At 33.3% G+C, this 22,676-nt stretch overlaps 1 protein-coding gene across 3 annotated transcripts in view; it reads right to left on the bottom strand.

Moving 5' to 3' along the window:
- LOC130894931 (RNA-binding protein 25) overlaps nt 1-22,676 on the bottom strand; it is a 37,962-nt gene that overhangs the window by 1,362 nt on the left and 13,924 nt on the right. For all 3 annotated transcript variants that reach the window (XM_057801975.1, XM_057801976.1, XM_057801977.1), the window contains exons 6-13: nt 9,651-9,799; nt 8,122-8,436; nt 7,905-8,060; nt 5,962-6,112; nt 5,725-5,909; nt 5,330-5,477; nt 3,127-3,361; nt 124-440 (exon numbers count right to left, since the gene is read on the bottom strand). In XM_057801975.1, coding sequence (XP_057657958.1) covers nt 124-440; nt 3,127-3,361; nt 5,330-5,477; nt 5,725-5,909; nt 5,962-6,112; nt 7,905-8,060; nt 8,122-8,436; nt 9,651-9,799 — 1,656 coding nt within the window. The remainder of the gene's footprint in view (nt 1-123; nt 441-3,126; nt 3,362-5,329; nt 5,478-5,724; nt 5,910-5,961; nt 6,113-7,904; nt 8,061-8,121; nt 8,437-9,650; nt 9,800-22,676) is intronic.

The following is a 22,676-nucleotide window of genomic DNA, read 5'->3' as shown; positions in this document are numbered from 1 at the left end:
ACTTATTTTAAACTTCGCTTAAAACTATCATGAAATAGCCGTCAATCATCAGAAAAATATTCAGGAAGAATAATTGTTAGTTTAATATCGATTTATATTTAATACTTAAGTTCTAAACCTTACCATCTGTACGTCTTCTAAAATGACTTGAGGCTGAGATCCAGCTAATACTTTTGAACAAATAAAATCTACAAGTGTTGGTTCAGGTTCTCCGATATATTCTATAATTTTTTTATTTATCCACGGTCGAATTTTCTTTTCCATTAGAACATTGTCTATTGCACTCCAATCCAAATTATATGCAAATAGAGCATCTTTTTCTGTGGGAATTTTTTCTATTAACGATTTGATATTTTTTCTTTTTTCTTCTTGTGATTTCGACTCTTCTAATTTCTTTTCTCCGTTTTCTTTACTCTTTGATTTCTTATCTTCATTATAATCTAAAAGATTTAAAATATTATCAAAAAGGCGATAAAAGGTATAAATATTATTTCTGCTGTATAATTTTTCATTCAAAGGTAAAAAAATCATCATCATCAAGGTGAGATATTTATAAAGTAAAACAAAATTATGATTATTAAAAGATCAGATATGTATTATTAACTAAAATTAAATAATTTTTGTCTATTTTAAAAAATCAAAAAAAAATTATCCAAATATTTTAATAGTCTAAAGTCAAATATATTGAAAAACAAAAAAAATAACATCATATATAAAGTTCATTGTAATAATTGCGATACTGCTTATATAGGACTAACATCATAGTATTTGGAAAATAGATTAAAAAATCACCAATACGATGAAATATATTACACAGCATTAAAAATTATGAAAAACATACAAAATGAAAGAATTTTCAGAAACTGTTTATACAAATCTATTAATGATTATAAAAATTCTATTTTAATACCTTATATAATTCTAAATTTAAGCGTTTATTAAAACTTAAAGGAAAAGAGCCGAAAAAAATTAATTAATGATTTTGAGTTTTGATCATAAAAAATATCGCAATGGATTATTAGAGAATTAAAGTGATTTAACAAAAAATGTACTAAAAGGAGTTGGAAACTAGATAGTATATGGTATGGTTCTACTCTAATCTTGAGTAATAATAAACGACAATATGGATAAATCTATTGGTATTTCCAGTCAAAATTATCTCTAACAGCTGTAGCCACACTGTTCGATGTTCTGGGGTTAACGAAGATCCATTTGCAGACACCCTAGGCCTTTAAGTAGTCTCCTTATTGTGTCATTATTTATTTCTTGTTAGCGCTACACAAAATCTTGATGAAGCGATGTAGACATGCTTAACTAATCTTTGTCTTAGCGCTTGATGCTACAAAAATCCGTTCTGATTTGCATCAGTCACATCCTATGGCCCTATTCTTTTTGGAAAAGTCGAATTATTGGTAAGCATGAGGTACATTTTTTTCTCAAGGGTTCATTTAAGTTACTAGACGATAATACAATAGGTCATAGGAAAATGTTTTTCTGGCTTGGAGACTAGACTTACAATGCCGCCAAATTCGTTCCTTTGGTCTGCAGTGTAATCGTTTAAAGTTAATTTCACCTTTAACAAATAACCACCCTGCTAATAGACTATATATTAATTATTAGTTGTTTATGTAATATTATGATGATGGTTGACCATATTTTATGTATTAAAACTACTTAAAAAAAAAACTATTTATTATGGTAGGCAGATAATTCATCCGACTAATGTACTCGACGAATGCCTGGTATCCATTTGCAAACCGCTTTAAATACCAAAATCCTATTATACACAAAAGCTATAATTGATTATATTTATGGTCGTTAGAGTAACATCAATATAAAATAAAAGTAAGTAATTTGGTACGTTATTGGAACTTCAAGCGTCTAAGGGACACTTGGAATCGCTTAACTATGGCGTTGGTTCCCATTAGAAGCGGTCAGTGTACAATAAATCTTAACGAATACAATAATAAATTGAAGTAAGGTAAATTTATGATTCTTCACAGTTACATTAGTATAAGTCAAAAATTAAGTAATCCGAGATGATACATTAATTGGGGGTAAAATAAGGGACACTTTGTTCCATTTAACTAGATGATTAACATATCTTAATGGTTCCCAATACAAGAGGTTGTATCTCGGTCAGGGTTTCAATCGTGCATTGTTGTCTAATTTAAAATAGGAAGTTATTAAGTCAGAGCAACTGGAAGCATTTTTGATATGGTGATCATGGCCTTCTCAATGTAAGTTATGTAATGTAAGAGATACTGAACACATTGTTAACACTACCACTACACCAACACTACAATTAACACTGTCTGATGAGTGTTACGATAACCAAGTTATTTCATCCAGAGGCTTAAGATAAATTGTTACAATAAATTTGTTATCGTAGTGTGTAAAGTGTAAATAGTAGTAGTGTGAACAGTGTGTACAGTATGAATTTCACTAATGGTTCCAGGCATTCCAAAAACGACTAAATTGTCATGATAAGAAAGTCTTTTGCCTATTTTTCAAGTGTCTTCCTTTGCACACCATTTTGTAAAGATTCAAAGGTTTCAGTGCCTTCTTGTAAAATTCGAAGTTTACAGTTGTTCCTCTATCACATTGTGTCTTCACAATCGATTTCATCTTGCCCTTTAAAAGGTCTGTCAGTTAAAGTAGAACATCAAGGTCATGGTCATTGTTTTTTTCGATTGTGAAGACACAATGTGATAGAGGAACAACCGTAAACTCCGAATTTTACAAGAAGGCACTGAAACCTTTGAACCTTTATAAAATGATGTGCAAAGGAAGACACTTGAAAAATGGAGCAGACTTTCCTATCATGACAACGTAGTCGTTTTTATTCGCGAGTTTTTGAGTTTTCTTGTCTTTTGGAACCCCTGAAATCGTTAATGATATTCATACTGAAAACACTACAACTACACTATGATAACAAAATTATTGTAACAACTAACCTTCAGCTTCTGAAGACAATAATTTGGTTATTGAAGTGCGCTTCAGATATACACAATATAAACATTACCAACAGATTCCAACCATAATGGATATTGTATTCCGGGTGATATTAATAAAGGTTTCAGAAGAAATTTATTGTATTTAAACAGTATAGGTACGTATACTTACCCAACGGTACTAATTTTCGTTTCTTAACTTGAGTATTACTATCATCCTCGTCGGGATTGAAAACTTCTCTAAGGTCTGATTTACGTCGCTTCGAATCTCTCGTTGGCGATTGCAAGGTGATAGGTTTGGCTAATGTTATTTTCATACCGGTTCCCGTAGTCGGAGTAGCGCGATCGTCATGGTTCGATATAAATGAATGTTTTGAGTCTTCATCTGGAGCTTGTACTTGTGTCCACTAAATTCAAAGTATATAATCAATATTATGGTTAGTGTTTTTCATTTTTTTAGTTTATACAAAAACAAATAAAATCTATAGTATTGTATGGAAATTAAACCAAAGTTACAAAATTGATGTGAACATGTGGAAACTGGAAATATAAAATATGAAAAATTCATGATGGAAGAAGTGATTGGGAAAGGTTTTTCCAAAGAATGGATCACTAAAAATAGTACTGAATATTAGAAATTAATGGATCTAGATTCTTTTAGGAGTACGAGGAAAATCCAGTTCTAGAATACTTCACAATTGCGAGCATATCTAAACAATGCCTCTAACATTTAAAACCAGTACATATATTGGAGTTCATTCAAAACTGTGGAAACAAAAATGATAGCTTCGATAGGTGCACAAAAAATCTTAAGGTTGTATCTACATCTAGAAAAGTACCAGAAGATAAGGAAATTATGGTAAAACAAAGAAACAAACCAAAAAGAAACCAAGCAAATGAAAAATATAGTTATAGACAGAAAAATAATTGAGAAAGTTCAAGATTACAGCCACTAGGGCTTATCTGTAGAGGGTGTTGTGCAATATAATCCCTAATCTACATCGAGGAAGACACCAGAAGAGAAAAAAAATCGGACAACTAAGAAGAAAGCTCAAAAGGGAGAAATCAGAAGAGAAGAATAATATGGTAAAACAAAGAAGAAAACCAAAAAGAAACAAAGCAAATGAAAAATATAATAATAAACTGAAAAATAATTAAGAAAGTTCAAGATTACAGCCGCTAGGGCTTGTCTATAGAGGGTGTTGTGCAATATAATCCCTAATCCACATCGAAGAAAATACCAGAAGAAAAAAAATGGTAAAACAAAGAAGAAAACCAAAAAGAAACCAAGCAAATGAAAATATAGTAATAAACATAAAAATAATTGAGAAAGTGACGGAGGGGGAGAAAGGGAACAAGGGAAAAATTTGTGAGAACCAACAAGAAAGTTCAAGATTACAAACTCAAAGGCTGATTTATACAGCGTGAATTACAGCTATTGGGACAAACGATAAGAGTAGAAAAATAGTATGCATGAGGGTTGTCCAAAAAAAGGTTGCCGAAGACCTTTGGACGGTGGGAACACTGAAGTGGGATTTGGCGAAACAAGGGCTAGCTTGGTCCTCTTTTTCTTAGTTCTCACCCCGGAGAACTGTCTACAACGTTCATTCTTGTCTTGATAGCAGCGAAAGATGTCGCTTTCATTCGATTTTCACGCCAGGTGAGTATTACTCTCCATCATTCGTTTTTTGTGAGCAAAAAACGTACCTCCAGTTGACATTCAATTCCAACTGTGTGAGGTATATGGGAAAAAGTGTATAAGTGTGCAGCATGTACGCAAATGGTGCAGAAAATTCATAGACGTACGTACAGACGTCCATGACGAACGACTTTCTAGTCTACCATTGTTTACGGATGAGGTGACTACGAAAGTGGAAGAAGCAATGCTAAAAGATCGAAGGGTGATGTTTCGAGATCTTACTGATGAAAGCAAATCCTGCATCAAGACAACATGCGTCCGCACACACACAGATTTAGGCCTCAATGATTACCATCTCGATTCACAGAACAGAAACACTTAAGAGCGATGCAATCCACAACCGACGAACAGTTGAAAGAAGAGGTTTTAAGTTGACTTCACGGCGCGGTGGCAGACTTCTACAACTCAAGCATGCAAAAATGCATTGATCTAAGCGGCGATTATGTAGGAAAATGGAGGGAAGTCTAAGCTTTCTAGCATATATAATTCAATGCCAATAAACATGTTTTTCAATTTGAGAATACATTGGGATCCTTATTTTATGGACAAGCCACGTATTATTGAGAAAATGATTAGAAAACAGAGTCAGAAGAAGGGATAACAAAGGAATGTTTATAAGAACTGTTCTAATGGACTTTATTCTAGAGGCTTATCTTAATAAAAAAGTATAATTTACCTGGGCGGAACTTGAATTGTCCATCGATATACTGTCGGGTTCCGGGGGAGCTGGACTGTAATGATTATCAGCTTCCATATCACTATCACTGTCAATTGGTTCAGCTTCGACTGCGGCCAATTCCTGTGCTGCTTGTTCCATAACGTACCTTTAAAGTAATTTAATTTAACAATATTTTTAGAATTAACTATACTATTTGTTTTATTTATATTTTTAAACAAATCAATTTATGCTTGAGAAACTTCAATGAGTAATCTTACTGATCATGCAGTTGTCTTCGTTGTTTAAGCTTTCTCCAAGTATTCTTTTAAATAAATATTTCCTAAATGAAAAAAATTATTACAGAATTACGTTCGATGGACAAATTATTATCAGAATATATTATCGTTTCTTACTTTTCCCTTTCTTCCCTTTTTCGTTGCCTATCTCTCTCCCTGTCTAACTCACGAATTCTCTCTCTATCTCTAGCTCTCTGTCTTTCTAATTCCCTCTCTTTTTCTCTTTCTTTCTGTTTCCAATGTTCCAGATTGACATCGATCAGTAGTTTTGGTTTATACTGCTCTTCCCTTTCTCGTTTAGCCTAAAATTTAAAAAAAATTACAAAATACGAAAAGATATAACGATCAATTTACCTTTTCAAATTCTGCGTTAGGATCTTCATGTTCTCCAGCGAATATTCTATTTTTCAATTCCTCTATTTCCTCTTTTTCTTTTAATCTGTCACGGTTGTCTAATTCCGCTTCTTTTAATCGTTCTGCTACCCTCTTTTGTAATTCACGTCCTCTGTAATGGTATAATATGTATAAAATCCAAAAAACATTTACTTTTATTATCTGATTTAATAAATATTTGATGCAGTAATAAATAAGAGAATTTTACACAAATAAACTTGAGAAAATGAGGTATTAACAAATTTTGAGAAATATATTTGATAAACAAAGAGCTAATGCAGAATTAAAGTAATTAAATGGATTGGTTAGTTAGTTAAGCCAGCTAGAATACTATGAATCAACGGTATATGGGCCCAAAATGTGCTAATGGGTGAAAGAAACCACTGGCAGACCTACGACGTATTAAGAAGAAGCAGTGGCAATTGCTAATGATAAACAAAAGATGAAGAAAACTATTAAAGAGTTTTGATGAAAAAATGGTTGTGTTTATACAGGCAAAACAATTTGTTAGGCTTGGCAATAACCAACTAAAGTTATAGTCTTGTGTGTTTAACTTTTATTTTATTACTGTTTTCTCAGTGTACTAAAGAAAAACATTGTTAGTTACAATCAACAGTGAACGGTATGAAATGTAAAGTAATTACATATATTAATTAAATATAAATAAAATAATATCGCCGAAGTTACAAAATAGACATGCGGGGTATGAAAAATACCTAATAACAATATAAAGAGGACATAATGGTAGATATATGAGATAAGAAAGTTAACAAAAGGTATCAAAGAAAAATGGATGAAATAGTTAAAACGATAAATAAAGAATATAATGAAAAATATACAGCAATAAGAAAAGAAGTATCAATTAAAGTAAAAGAAGGTAAAGAAAAATCATGGATAGATTTCGGACATAAAATGATAGAAAACTATAAGGAAAATAAAAAATTATTCTATGGAACACTAGAGCAAACGAGAAAAAAAAAGGAATATAATATGATGAATATAAAAAACAAAGAAGGAAATATAATCTCACTGAGAAAGGTAAAGTAATGGAGAGATTGAGGGGATATTTCGAGGAGCTTACAGATGCAGATATTGAGGATGAAACGATAGAAATAGAAAGTAATGAAATTCTTTAAAAGATAAGGAAAGAAGAAGTATAGAAGCAATTAAAACATTAAAGCCGAGAAAAACTCCAGGGAGAGACAATATAATTGCTGAAATATGTAAATATACGGATGAAAACGGAATTACTAAACGATATAATGCAGCAGGAGAAAATACCTGAAGAATGGAACCTTTATATAAAAGTTTCGACAAAAGAAATTGAAAAAATGTGGCAGGTAAAAATTTTAGAGGAAGACCAAGAAAAACAAGGGTTGAAATTGTGAAAGAAGCTGCTGAGATGAAAGGAATAAAATGGGGAGGAAGAAAAGATCAAACGAAAGATAGAAACATACGAAGAAAAAAATATATTGCATGAATCCCAATCAAACATCAAAACACCGTACAGCCATCTGGCTTAGGATTAAATGAAAAAATAATAAGGATTAAATAAATATTTCTTAATGGGTTGGGACCGAATCCAGAGCTCTATCTAAAAGGACTTTGATTTTAATTAAGTAAATGGTATTATGATAACCAGACATTAGAAGTTTTTCAAAATTCGAAAAAGGAATTATGAATTTTGGCATTAGAAGGTGGTAGATTTTTCATTTATAAAAAATGCATTATTTCAAATAAATGGGTACAACGGGTATCCTACACTCCAGGATGGAGGTTCGACATAGGGATGACAAAAAAATCTCAAGTTTTAAGGAATCCAATACTGGATTTTAAGATTGTTCACTCGATTTCAAGCTAAAAATGATTTAGTAGTAAGTACTAAATGAATAAAATATGCTCACTTATAATATTTGACGTCATCCCTTTCATCGTCGTAATCTTCGAGGAACTCTTTCAACCTTTTGGCGTCACGTTCTCTTTCTTCTTCTTTAGATCTCTCTTTTTCCCGTTCTTTTTCATATTCTTTGGCCTTACGTCTTTCTCTAGTTTCCCATGCTCTGCAACATTTCAATGAAAATTTTTTAAAAACTTTCGAAATACTAATTTGTAGATACTGACCTCAATCTTTCCTGATACGCAGCTTCTTTTTCTCTTGCTCGTCGTTCGGCTTTTTTCTTTTCTTTTGCCTCTTCTTCCATTTCCTTTTCTTTCAACATATCTCTAGTACTTCTTCGGTCTTCGCGATCACGATCCTTTTCGCGGTCTCTGTCCCTTTCTCTTTCTCTATCACGATCCCTTTCTCTATCTCTTTCTCTCTCCCTCTCGCGTTCTCGTTCTCTCTCCTTTTCTTTTTCACGTTCACGTTCCCTATCTCTCTCACGTTCTCTTTCCTTTTCGCGTTCCCTTTCCCTCTCCCTACTCTTTTCATGAGACCTACAAAAATGTAAAGCATGTATGAAAAACAATATGAAAAGAGAAAATTTATAAAACATTCGATTGGCCAGTCATGAAACATGAACACAAAACAACTGCAATAAAAGAATATGAGGTAGAAATGTAAGGTAATGACCCAAAGCAGCTGTTAATCAATACAACAAAAGAATTGTTGCTTTAACAAGATGATCTCGATTATATTATTTTGTTTTCCATGAGTTACTAATATTTTAAAGAGTATGAGACTAATTATGACAGAAACTGCATCAAAGAATGATCTGGAAATTTTTCAATTTTCAAATGAACGGACCATTGGTCCATATTATATGCAGATATTTTATCTATGATGGTTTGTACGTTTGTATGGGGACGATTTAACGGAAGTTAACCACACTTTTGGTATAGTGATTATATTATTAGTTTTTCCATGTTTTTGGTATAATATGTCAAAAGATATTTTTGGGCAAATGGGAAAAAAATTCTAGTGTATATTTGTAAAATGGGTATTGCGATTGATTAATGCTGATCAAAAGCTCGTTCGTATTTTTCATGTCCATATGACAGAGTAGATAAAACTTGGCCATACAATTATATCTCAGAAACAGAAATGCGTTCAAAATAATAGACGAACGTGCTTTCAAGAAATCAAAAACAGTTTTTTAGGTCAATAAGGCCATAACATACGAAGAAAATTGTTTTTGGGTAAATGTGGCGCAAAAAATTCTACTTTATATTTGCAAGGTGGGTACCGCGATTTCTTGATGCTGATCAAAAGCTCGCTCACATTAAAAATTGTTCGAATATCTTAAAGCGTAATACCAGTTAATTTTACCGTCGATATAACACCGTTTTTAAAGCTAATAAGTTCATGGCCACAGTTTTTTGAGATTCCAAAGCAGTAATCATTAATTAAAAAAAAAAGAAAACAATTGTGCGGTTTTAAGAAAAAAATTGAGAAATTGTTTGAGGAAAATAGTATGTTTTTTAACGACAATACGTCTGACCATAGTCCACTATTGTTGCAGAAAAATTAGCCGAACTCATCCGCCATATTTACCTGATCTGATTCCCTTTGTTTACATTCAATTCTCTAACTTAAAAAAATGGCTTACGGGATAAAGAAAACAGTTAAATAAAGAGGAGATATTAGATATGAATGTCAAATATTAAGATGAAAATATAAAATGAAATCCAAATTTTTATAATTTATTTACCTAGATCTTGATCGCCGTCTTTTCTTGTCCTCTTTATCTCTTCTTCTATTCGGACTAGGTGAGTGAGTTTGTGATCTGTCTCTATCACGAGACGATTTTTCTTTTTGCTCTTCCTTTCTTTTACGGACTTCTTTCTCCTCCTCTTGTTTCTAAAAAGAAGTACTTTCATTTAATCGTGAGTATAAAGAGGATATAACAATAAATATTTCATACCGTTGCCTTTCAAATTATCTTTTTTTTTTATTTAGGGAAGAATTTTGCTGTAATGGAGTTAACACATTATTAATAAATTTTGACAGTTGCGAAATTAGTCTGCGAATTAGATAATAGACCAACGAGTATGTCTTTTTAACCATGAAACTTCCGATGGTAAAATATGAAAATTTAAATGTAGATTTGCTTCATTAGATGTTAACTGTTGACATTTTATCGCCAACGAAATTAAAGATGATATAAAACTTTCATTTAAAAGGTAATACTAGAAACAAAAGTTCTATCCTATTATACGAGGTGTAGCTAATAAGTAACGAGATTAGTGCTGCTACAATAAAAGTAAGCAAGCGAAAAGGTTAGCGACTGTCAGCTGTTTAACCTGAAGTCTATTCTTTCGAATGCGATGTCTACCTGTAGGCAAACCAGTGTAGGCGCAGCCTTTGTATAGGGGCAGTGTTTTGTTTTGTTGTAAAAATAGAGCAACGGATTGTTGTGAAAGAAATTGGGAAAAACTGCAACTGAAACTTATAATTTATTGAAAAAAGTATATGGATGGTTGTTTGTCTGGACTATGCGTTTTTGAGTGGCTTAAGCGTTTCCAAGATGGTCGAGAGGATATTGAAGATGATTCACGTCCAGGTCGACATTCCAGGTAAAAAACGGTTGTAAATATTGACAAAATCGATAGTCTTGCTCGATCTGATTGTCGTGTTAGTAATGGTGGATTACTGAATCTATGGGAATTGTTTTCTCGCATGAGATTTGCATGTTAAGTTTCTGTGCCGTCAGGTTAAATTTATGAAGGAGGCGTTGTAGATCGTCTTCATTTTCAGCTATAAGTACAGCGTCATCTGCGTAGCAAAGAATTCTCAGGCGACGGTTATTCATTTCGAATCCTGCATTAACTTCGTTTACGCTATCTCCCTGTCTTAGACAGGCGAGGAATCTAATCTGCATGAAAAGAAACAAGATTCGAGTCTGTTGAACTTCACGAGAAGATATTGAAGATTATTCACATTCAGGTCGTCCTTCCAGGTCAAAAACGTAACGTGACTTACTAGTATTTCGATTTAAGTAGCTGACAAAAAAAGTTTAGTAACAGTTTTTTCAAACAATTCGAATAGATTAGCAGCGTAATGGATATTATGTTAATCAAATATAACCTAGAAATATTTTTTTAACAGTACTCTCTGTATATATTTTCAGTTTTTGAATAACTAGTAAATTACGTTTATATATAAATCGTCAAGGACACGTTTATTTTTAACGCCACAATGTACGAGGGTTGTCCGAAAAGTATCCGTTCTAACAAATAAATTTTTATTCCATAATCATTTTTATTTTTTAAAGTCTATATTCTTAGATCACACTGTAGCATTTTTAACTTTTATATATGAAAATCATGTAAATCCGATTCTGCTGAGTCGATTTTTATATACATGATTTTGGCTGGAACAGCTTTTGTCTAACAATACAAGATACGAGGGCCATTTTTTTTCAACCACCGATCGGCCCGTGCAGACGCTACGGTTTTTTCGACATTTACAGTATCGTGAGGACTGAATGGGTTCCAGAGGGTCAGACTTTTGGCAAAACTGCGAGAACGAGTCAGTAAAAAACCTTGTGAAAGAAAAACTCGTGGATTTTGCACCAGGGCAACGCAACTGCCCATACGCGCTATCTGTGAAGCACTAGTTGGCCAGTAAGCGCACTCCACTGTTTGAACACCCGCCGTTTTCACCAGATTTGGCACCGTGTGAATTTTTTTGTTTCCGAAGATAAAATTTGCTTCAAAAGGGACCCGATTTGAGTCGATGGAAGCGGTAAAGCAAAAAACGGCAGAGCTCTTAAAGACCACCACCAAAGAAGACTTCCTGCCCTGCTTCGATCAATGGAAAAACCGTATGGAAAGGTGTGTGGCAAGGGGAAGGGAGTATATTGAAGGGGAGCATTCGAATGTAGAATAATTTTTATAATAAAACCCTTTTTCGTAACCAGTCTCGTTATTAAATATCCACACCTCGTATTGTGTACCCTTGTCTTGTCGTAACACTGGAGAGCTTCGGTGCTATTAGAAAATTTGAGTTTCGTCTCCTACATATTAAAATCTGCACGTTGCACTCTTTGCGGTAGAAGTATAAAAATGTGAATTTCTATACCTCGTTGATACAAATTTCAAATTTGACTTTTTATTAGATCTTTTACGAACTTGTCCACGACATCGACCGTGAATCAGGTCCTGTTATATTATAATTATTATAATGGAAGTTTAAAATACTCCGGTTCGCGGAATTTGTTTGATGTTCCTTTTTTAAATATGTTTTTATCATAGCGACAGCAAGTTTCTAGTAGAGCCTTTTGATTGATTTATTTGTTTGTTGACTTTCTAGAATTCTAGAAATTTCTTTCGATTATAAATTCGTGCTTGTTTATTAGCGAGAGTTCATAATTAAGTCATAGTGAAAGGAACGAACTGTGAATTTTTATTTATTTATTTGTTTATTTACTTTCTGGAATTCTAGAAATTTCTTTCGGTTATAAATTCGTGATTGTTTAGTAGCGGTAGTTCATAATTAAAAGTCATAGTGAACGGAACGAAATAGTAAAAAGTAACCAGTAAATTATAAAAGTAGTGATTATTATAGTGTTTAGTGTAAGTGTGTAAATAAATTCAGTAAGTAAGAGACAGTGTGCATAAATTCTCGCCACCGTTAGAAATATGTAGTATAAATAAATAAGTAAAACATTACAGAACAAAGTAGATTCATTAACATATTACAAGAATTGAAATTTAAATTTTCATTTTTTGCCAAATATTGTAATATTATAGAGCGTGAACTGATTTTTTGCATCATTCAGTTTCAAATAAACTGCTTCAAATCATCGAAATAACAAAAATTAAGATCAAAAATGATCAAGTCGGTACGATATTTCACACCCAGATGATATTTTGAAAGTTTAATTGCAATTAAAAAGACATACATTTATAAGATATCCTGATTAATTATTAACGATACTGGACAGAAACATCGACACTTTCCAATTATTTTAAATCTTTCAATATCTGTATATCTAATTAATTAAAAATTGATGAAAAACATAAAATCAAAGTAAAGTTGTAGAACAGTGATTCACGAAAAGTTGGTAGCAGATACTAGCTAGTTAGGAATAAACAAGGAGACTCGTAGGTTTTTTTTTATTTCGAGAATTAAGGACCTTTTCATGTGTGATATGGTTGATTTTGGGAATGACCATTATATAGGAAAAATTTTTCTCAGCAGGATTAGAATTGAGATGATTTTATTTTTATATAAGAGAGAAAGAGAGTAATAAAACCCAATTCTTCTTAGCGTGCCGTATCAAGTTCCGTTGACATTGGCGATCAGCATGGCAAAACATTCTCTACCTTGGGCTAGTTCAAATAAATGTCCTGCTCCTCTTATCCCAGTCCATTTTCTAATATTCTTCCACCAAGATGCTAGTTTCCTTCCAATTCCTCTACGAACTTCAACTTTACCCATCATAATCAACCGGCTACCACGCATTACCTGTCCCAAATAACATATTTTCCCGCATTTAATGTTAATCACCAACTCACGAACCGCATTTGCTGTTACTGTCCACGGTATCTTGAGCATGCGTCTATATAACCACAGTTAAAAAGCCTCTAAGCGATGAATGATAGATATTTTTAGTCCATGCTTCGACACCATATAAAAGAACTGACCTATGTAACATTTAATCATCCGTTTCCGGAGGTTAAATTTTAAATTATCATAAGAGAAGAGTGACCCAATTACTAATCCAAAATTTAATAAGAGGATGTATTGATATCTAGTTAGCCTAGGCCATGCATAAACAAAATATTGCGTTACCATAACAACAATAACTTATTAGAAGTGTAAGTGTAAAGTTTGACGTCGAAAAAGTAAACCAGAATTACGCAATAAATTGAAAGAAAAAAGATGTTAAAAATTGGAGAATGCAGCCATCATCAAGTACCTAACTGTATTTAAAAGTGTTAAGAGGTAAGCAGATTTACGAAGATATGCTTAATAACCTTGGTGATCAATGTCCTTCGTATGCGACCGTGAAAAATTGGACTGCAAGCTTCAAAAGAGGTAAATTTTCCATTGAAGATGATGACCGATCGGGAAGGCCAGTTTCTGCGTTAGTTCCCGAAAATATCGATGCAGTTCATGATATGATTTTATCAGATCGTCGAATTGGGCTAAAACGGATATTTGAGGAACTGAATATTTCATACGAACGCGATCATCATATAGTTCACGTCAATTTGGACATGAGAAAAATCGCTGCAAAATGGATTCCCAAATGTTTGAATGTTGATCAAAAGCGTGCAAGGGTAGAAGCATCGCGTTAGATCTGTGCTAGATTTGAAAACGATGTAGACTTCTTAAACCGAATTGTAACTATGAATGAGACTTGGGAACATTTCTACGATCCAGAAACAAAGCAAGAATCGATGGAATGCGATACTCTGGTTCTCCAAGACCTAAGAAGTTTCGGATCCAAAAATCTGCTGGAAGAGTTCTTGCTTCAGTCTTTTGGGATTGCCATGGAGTAATTTTTTGGATAAGGGTGGAACAATAACTGGAGTTTACTATTCGACATTACTCGACTCACTCTACGGGACAAATTAAAGAGAAAAGACGCGGAAAGCCATCCAAAGGTGTTTTGTTTTTGGAGGACAACGTTCCTGTACGGAGATCTCATATTGCCATGCAAAAAATTCGTGATTTAGGATTTGAATTACTAGAACCCTCCTTTTATTCACCAGATTTGGCTCCTTTCGACTATCATATCTTTCCTCAACTGAGAAACAGTTTGAAAGGTTGTAAATTTTCTTCCAACTAGGAGGTAATAAAAGCTGTGGAGGTCTAGTTTGCAGAGGAAGAAAAAACATTTTTTTGAAATGCCTAGAGACGTTGCAGGGTCGCTGTAATAAATGGATCCAATTAAGAGGAGAATATGTTGAGTAATAAAATATTTTGACATTGAAATTTTGTTTGGTTCTATAGTAGGCTAAGAATTTTTCAATATATCCTTGTACGATTACTTTCAATATTACAACAGAATTATCAAAATATTTCCAATACTGAGCCAAGGGTGGATATAGGGTCTTGAAAAAGGGGGGTCATTAGTATTAGGACGAGTCCTCCCCCAAAGTCATACATTTTAAGCCTTTTACCCACAAAATATAAGTTAATTACATTGTTTTGACATTCATATTAATTAGTTTATGCCAGATTCTTCTTTTTTTTAGTCTTGAATTTCCTGAGCATTTTATTTTTGCAATTTTATTAGGTATTTTTTTGATATTCGAAACATTTGGGGGTATTGACTCCCTTTAACCATAGTGTAATATAATTCGTACTTTTATATATTCTTACTTACACCTTTTTATAAGAAACAAAAAACCATGTTAATTAATCAGAGTTTAGGCAGGGGTCATGACCCACCATGGATCCCCGCTTGTACTGAACAATAGAGAAAGGTTTGGATTGGACAAAAGCCCTATGTATTAAATATTACATAACCGTATAAGATTTTTTTTTCAATAAGTATCAAGTATTCAAGAATCTCCATCCGACAAATTTCGCCGATAATACGTTCTTAGCAAAATTGAACAAGAAAAGAGTAGAAGGCACTTTCCAGTAAATACGCCCTCATATTATTGCGAAATTCGGAAAAGGATAATATTTGATTTCAATTGTCAAATGATTGTGCATTTTTGTGCATTGTAAAGTATTGAGCCATCAACTAAACGTGGAGTAGGTAGGTAAAGGTCGTGCTCCACGTTCCTAAGTGAATAACCGTGCAACGATATTTATGAAATTGAAGAAGTGTCCTTACGATTCAGGCAAACGGATTCAAAGATGAATAAGGAAAGATGAATTGCCGTGAGATCATGGTTGCTCCCAGAGAAACTAGTGTCGTCTACAAATAGACATATTTTACCATTGAAGTCTAGATAGACGAAAGAAACAAAATAGGGCCTAGTACTGAGCCTTGGGCACTCCACATTCTATTGGCTTATGGAAAAATGAAATATTTTAGAAACAATTACACTTTTTTGTACTTTCTTTTGTTTGGAAGTTAAAAATCGAAAACGGAAAAATATTTGGGGTTTGCTCAGTAAAAAATTTCGTAACTGTGCAAAACACTTTTCTATCTATCCTAAAGACGGGATCACCTTTTTTTTGAAACACCCTGTATACCAATTTAACAGAATGTCTATGTAGAGATGAAAAACGACGATGGAAAGAATTAAAATTATATGAAAAATAGATTTGATTGAAAAATAGCGAAAATGATATTAGTTTCTTGAAAGTAATTAAATTATCAATAACACTGGCCGACATGATTTTCGTAACACAGGCGAGACCTTAATTTTTAAAATGGAAATACACGCCTAATAATAGAAAAAATATTTATTAAGCACTAACTCGTACCACTTTTCAATAGTTTAATTATCCCTGTTTACATTAGCAGGTAGGTAATTTTATAAGAGGGGGCAATAATATCGGTAAATTTTAAGGCCGAAAAAATACCTGAACTGAAATAACATTAAAAATTAGTATTCTGTTGAGTTTCATAGTAAGTGGTTCTCTGTTCAAAGTGCAAAAAGTGATTATAAAGACGAAAATGTCGAGTCGAACGCGCCGCAGTTGCAAAACTTCTCCTGACGAATTTTGCTACATTTGTGGAGAATTTATGGTGAAATCGCAAGTCAGGACATTTTGCGAAAATGTGAAAAAAGCCTATTTCAAATATTTTGGTACTTTAATTGGAGACCAAGACAAGCAGTGGGCCCCTACGCGTGCTGTGTTAGTTATAGCGTGTCATTGGTGCAGTGGATGAATGGGAACACAAAAAACATGCCTTTTGCAATTCCAATGGTATGGCAAGAATCTACTAACCATTTTGACGATTGCTATTTTTGTCTAACAAAGACTGAAGGTTATTCTAAGAAAGAAAAGCACAAGATCGAGTATCCAAATTTGCCGTTTGCTATAAGACCTGTTCCCTAAAACTAAGATTTACCAGTACCGATAGCGCCATTAGATCCGCGAAATATTATTGTTTTAGAAGATACTGGAGACAACGTATCATCAGGAAGCTCCGGAAAACAATTCACCGACCCTATTTTTACTCCAAGTACCGGGGAGTCAAATTTGATTGTTCAAAGTAAGTTTAATGATTTAGCACGTGATTTGCGGTATCAAAGCAACAGTCTGAATTTCTTGCTTCCCGTCTTAAGAAATGGAACTTGTTAGTCAAAAAGACAAAAATTACGACCTTTAGAAAAAGAGATGCTACATTTTCTACATTCTACAGTACGGAAAATTCGTTGTGTGCGTGTACGGATATTGATGGTGTAATGGAAGAACTTGATATTGAGCATAATCCCAGTGAGTGGCGTCTATTTATTGACTCGTCTAATTACAGTTTAAAAACAGTGTTATTAAACAATGGAAATTTAAAACCGTCTATACCAGTTGCTCATTCTGTGAAGATGAAAGAAACTTATGAAAATATTATAGTATAAGTGGCAGATATGTAGGGACCTGAAGGTGATTGGAATTTTAATTGGATTCAGGGAGGGTTTACGAAACATCGCTATTTTCTTTGTCTATGGAACAGTCGGGCAGTAGATCAACACTATGTAAAAAAAATTGACAAGCAAGAAGTGAGTTTCAATACCTTAGAAAAGTCTTTCCCCAGTTGAGTGATGCATAATTCAAGGAAGATATTTTTATTGGGCCACAAATAAGAAATTTGCTGGACGATGACAATTTTGCAAAAAAGCTCACCAGACAAGAACTTAGAGCATGGAAGGCATTTGTTGGTATAGTGAAGGGATTTTTGGACAAGAATATGGATCCAAACAGTTAGTTGATGAACTTCTAGACGCCTACAAATCCCTTGGTGCTCGAATGTCATTGAAAATTCATTTCCACTTCATTTCCATTTCACCAAGATATTAGAACAACGTAATTTCTCTCTGAAGAAGTTCAAATTAACACTGGTGTTCGACAGGGAGACAGTCTTAGCCCAACCCTATTCAACATCAAAATGGATCAACTTTTCGAGGGAGACAACAAAGCCAATGCAGAATCCAGAATGGGTCACCGCTCCCTAAAGATATTGTTTTATGCAGAAGATGGTATTACCTTAATGAAGACGACTTACAACGTCTACTATATAAGATGAAAATTTCTGCCGAAAAATTTAATATGAGCATCTCAGTCAACAAGTCACAATAAATGGTGATATCAAAAAATCCTATTAGATGCAAATTGGCAGTCGGTAGCGGAATAATAAAGCAGGTATCAAGATTCAATTACTTGAGAGTGAATATATCTAGTGAAAGAAACCTGACAGAGAAGGCACGAACACTAGCGATGAAAGCATCAAAATCAGCGGCTGTCTAAGAGATATAGTGTGGATAAACAAAGCGATAAGCTCACAGAACAAGACCAGAATCTATAAAACGTGTGTGAGACCTATTCTCACATATGTCTCAGAAATCAGAGCCGAGACATCAAGAACGAAAAGAATAATGAGAACCATAGAAATGAAATACTGCGAACCTCAGGGACCGAATAAGGACTGATGACATAAGAGAAGAATTGGACGTACAGGATGTGGTGAGATGTGACAAGGCACGAAAAAGATTCTGGAGGGATCACGTAGAAAGAATACCAGAAGACAGATGGGCAAAGTGGGCTAAAATTCACAGACTGAACACACGCAGACCTGTAGGCGGACCACCAATGAGGTGGTACGAGAGCTGGAGTTCAACTTCTCAGGAAGATCCAGGAAGAGGGCCAAACGTACAGGATTGAACAGGACCAGGTCCTATTGAAAGAGAAAGAAGAAAAAGAATTTCGGTATCAACGACGACGGGATTCGGCCATGTTGAGTGATTACTGTTGGTTTTTAAAAAGAGAAAGTGCAAACCCTCATAAAAGGAAAAAGTAGAGCTAATTGATATTTAAAGTGATTTTTTGGCATGTTTATTAGATGTAAACTATAAATATTGTTAATATATCCGATTTAAAAACCGCGAATTTATTTTTTAATAAATATAAATAATAAATAATAAATTTTTAATAAATATTTTCCCAATGAATATGGTTCTATAAATGTAACATAAGAATTATTTTTTTCATATTTTGTATATATTTTATCACAATATGCTATTCGTTCTTGTGTTACTACGAAAAATTTTTTTTGTCGACCAGTGTTATAGTTCAAAGACATCTACTGATTCAGTTAATATGAAAATAAAACTGTATGGGAATATGAATATTGCATGAAAAAAATTTATCAAAAACTACACAAAAAATCACCAAAGCATTGGATAGTAGCGAAATTCCTCCTCTAGGGAGGCTTCATAGATTATTATCTACCTATCTACCGCATTTATCATTTTATTACTCTCTCATTAATAAAAATAGACTATAAGTAAGTTTCTTTCTGTCTGCCTACTTTACCGAGTGGAATTTCGTTGTAAAAATGAAGTGATGAAGTGATTCGTTTGTTTTATTTCTTGTAGTCGGTCTATTGGTTAGTCAAAGAGTTCACCACCAAGTTTTAAGAGAGCAGCAGAAACTCTGTAACGACAAAATTTGTTTTGTTCACGTAAAGATCCGTCTCTAAGAAGCTACGATCGTTTATATCATAGATTTTCAATAAGTACTGATAGTTGATGATTCAAAATATTTTCAATAAATAGAAACAATTAATGTCTCATGTTTGTCGGTTTTTACTCATTCAAATTCTGAACTATTCATTCCTTCGATTTATAAACCATTGGGCACAGGCCTCCTCTGGATTTTTAGATTAATTTAATCGTTAAAAACACAACAAATGGATTTGCGAAATCAATCACGGTAATTTTTATTTCAGAAAATTTAGATGCGAAACGAAGACCCAAATTATTTTGATCCATTCAATTCGCTATCGAAATTTTAACATTAAATTCCTAGTAACCTTGTATGTAATAAATCAGAAAGTGTTTGTAAAATCAAGAAATATCATGGATATCTTATTTTTTTTATAATATATTACCAATATACACTAAAATTCATCGGTGATATTTCATTTGAGAAAAAATTCTTGACTGGAATATCCTCTTTATAAATAACTGGTAGTCAGTTTGCGTTATTTGTTATCATTCAACGTATTTTCTACTACATTAAGGTGATACTTAAAAATCAACTCGAGATTTTATAATGGGGCACCCGTTTTATTCTACGACATAAAATTAACATTCCACAAAAATTTTGCAGCCACTTTTGGGGATCCCTCACATAGGTGAAACTTTACGGAATTTGATTTATAAGAAAATTTTTTGCTTCAGTAGAAATCCAATGAAATCAGTCAATCAGTACATTATACTCAAAACAGATCCTAAGGGCTGTTTCACTTTATCAAATAATGAACTTTGTTATCTCAAATGGATCAGCTGTATATTATCCTATTGTTGGAGTTTATTGAAGGTCACAATGGATCGTTTATATGAAGAAGATCGAATTGATATTTTAATATTAGGATATGGTGATAGGCGCAGAAGTCAACAAGAAACGTGTAATATAATATAAATATATAATCAATAATATAAAAAAAAGTTTATCGAAACTGGTTCAATAAAAGATTTATACCAATTCAGGACGAAAAAAAAAACTGCATCAACTGAAAACAAATCATTAGATGTTTGTGTCCTGTTAGAAGACGATCTACACTTGAGTACTAGACAAATATCCAGGGAATTTGATATTTCGCAAACGTCTGTAATGAAAATATTACGTGATAATAAATTCTATCCACACAAAGTAACGTTGGTTCAAGAGTTGTCAGATGACGATTTTGATAGACGTGAAGAGTTTGCAGACCTAATGATAGGAAAATGTTGCAATTGAAGCGATCCAAATTTTTTAAGTAATGTCTCGTGTTGCGATGATGCCCCTTTATAGATTGTAGATACTGGTCACGTAACAATCCTCGTTGGATGCGTGAATCCCACACCCAATATCCCGAAAAACTGAATGTATGGGCTGGAATAATAGGCGACAAAATAATTGGTATCTTTTTCATTGACAGTAACTTAAATGGTCTGGCGTATTTAGATTTATTGGAAAATAGTATTATACCTGAGTTGGTTCGGATATTTCCAAATCCAAGTAAAAATTTTCAGTTACATTAAAAAAAAAACTTTGTTATTAGAAATCTTCAGACAATAACAATAACCCAAACGACAATATTTGGCTACAAGATATTAACATCGAAATTTAATAAAAATCGTCGATTTTTCGACTTTAGAAAATTTATAAATTTTGAAATATGCACTATGCTGAAAAATTACAAGAGACCTTATCTTCTTAAAATGTGCCATATTTACACAAAAAAGTTGTCCGAACCGAAAAAAAACATTTGTTTATAATTTGTTTAAAACAATTGCGATTTAAAAAAAAACGTACCAGTTTATGGTAAAAAAGCAGGGCATATTTGGATTCAGCAACGCAAAATACATGATAATACCACTGTTTTATCCTGGGCCCTATGATTGTACACGACAGCATTGACCGCTCCCGGACTACCGACTTAACCCAAATTGAGTTATAGAAATTCTAACTTAGAGAGGAATAGAATAACTGTAAAAGCGGAACAGAACACACTGTTTACACTACCACTACACCAATATTCACGATTACCTTGTTTTCGGCGCGTTTCTATAACCTAGTTATCGTCTTCAAGGTGAGGTTCACCGTCTCCGAGAAAATAAACTTTACCTTCAGACTCTAAAGACGATAACTTGGTTATTGAATTGAATACACTGTCTACACCAACACTCACAATTACACTGTCTGACGCGCGTTTCGATAACCAAGTTATCGTTTTCAGAGACTGAAGGTTTATTTTCTCGGAGACTGAAGGTGAACAGTTTACTTTCAGTCTCTGAACACGATAACTTGGTTATCGAAACGCGCGTCTGACAGCGTAATTGTGAGTGTTGGTGTAGACAGTGTATTCAATTCAATAAGTTATCGTCTTCAGAGACTGATGGTAAAGTTTATTTTCTCGGAGACTGAAGGTGAACCTCACCTTGAAGAAGATAACTAGGTTATAGAAACGCGCCGAAAACAAGGTAATCGTGAATATTGGTGTAGTGGTAGTGTAAACAGTGTGTTCAATATAAATATTAGCAACGGTTTCAAAAATTTCAACTAAGTTGCCGAAGCAGAACGTCATTTTTCTTGGGGGAGCACTAGAGCTACAACTTCACTCAAAACAAATGCCGTTTTTGGAACAAGTTAATAGCTAGTGTCATTGTCAACATCAAAAAAGGATGTAATGCGAAATATTTCTTTTTCTGCGTCCATCTACATCAAGCTGCTTCAGCCTAGTGTGCTCCGTTGAATGCAATTTCAGCCGAGGAGAATTTGATTAAAACCAAACACCATCTTCGAGTTTTATGAGTTATTAATTAAACGGATTGCTAGTAAAGCAAAAAAGAAAATGGCGATGGCTCTAAAAAATTATTGTTTTGGTCATCAACCCCTTAAGGCAACAGTTGATCCAGAATTCAAACAATTAAATTAAACCAGGCTACCAAGGTTTTCGACTCCGATTCCCATGAACCTGCATCGATTTTAATGAAATTTTTACAGGAATACCCTAAAAAAGCAGAATCTACCCTACGTCTATGTGTGCTTTTGCCCTAGGTGGTGAAAATTTTAAGCATTAGCATTTTCAAAAAAAAAAATCAATAGTTTTCAAGTT

Source organism: Diorhabda carinulata, chromosome 6, assembly GCF_026250575.1.
Source record: "Diorhabda carinulata isolate Delta chromosome 6, icDioCari1.1, whole genome shotgun sequence".
Lineage (NCBI taxonomy): Eukaryota > Metazoa > Arthropoda > Insecta > Coleoptera > Chrysomelidae > Diorhabda > Diorhabda carinulata.
This window is presented reverse-complemented; position numbering and strand designations above follow the sequence as displayed.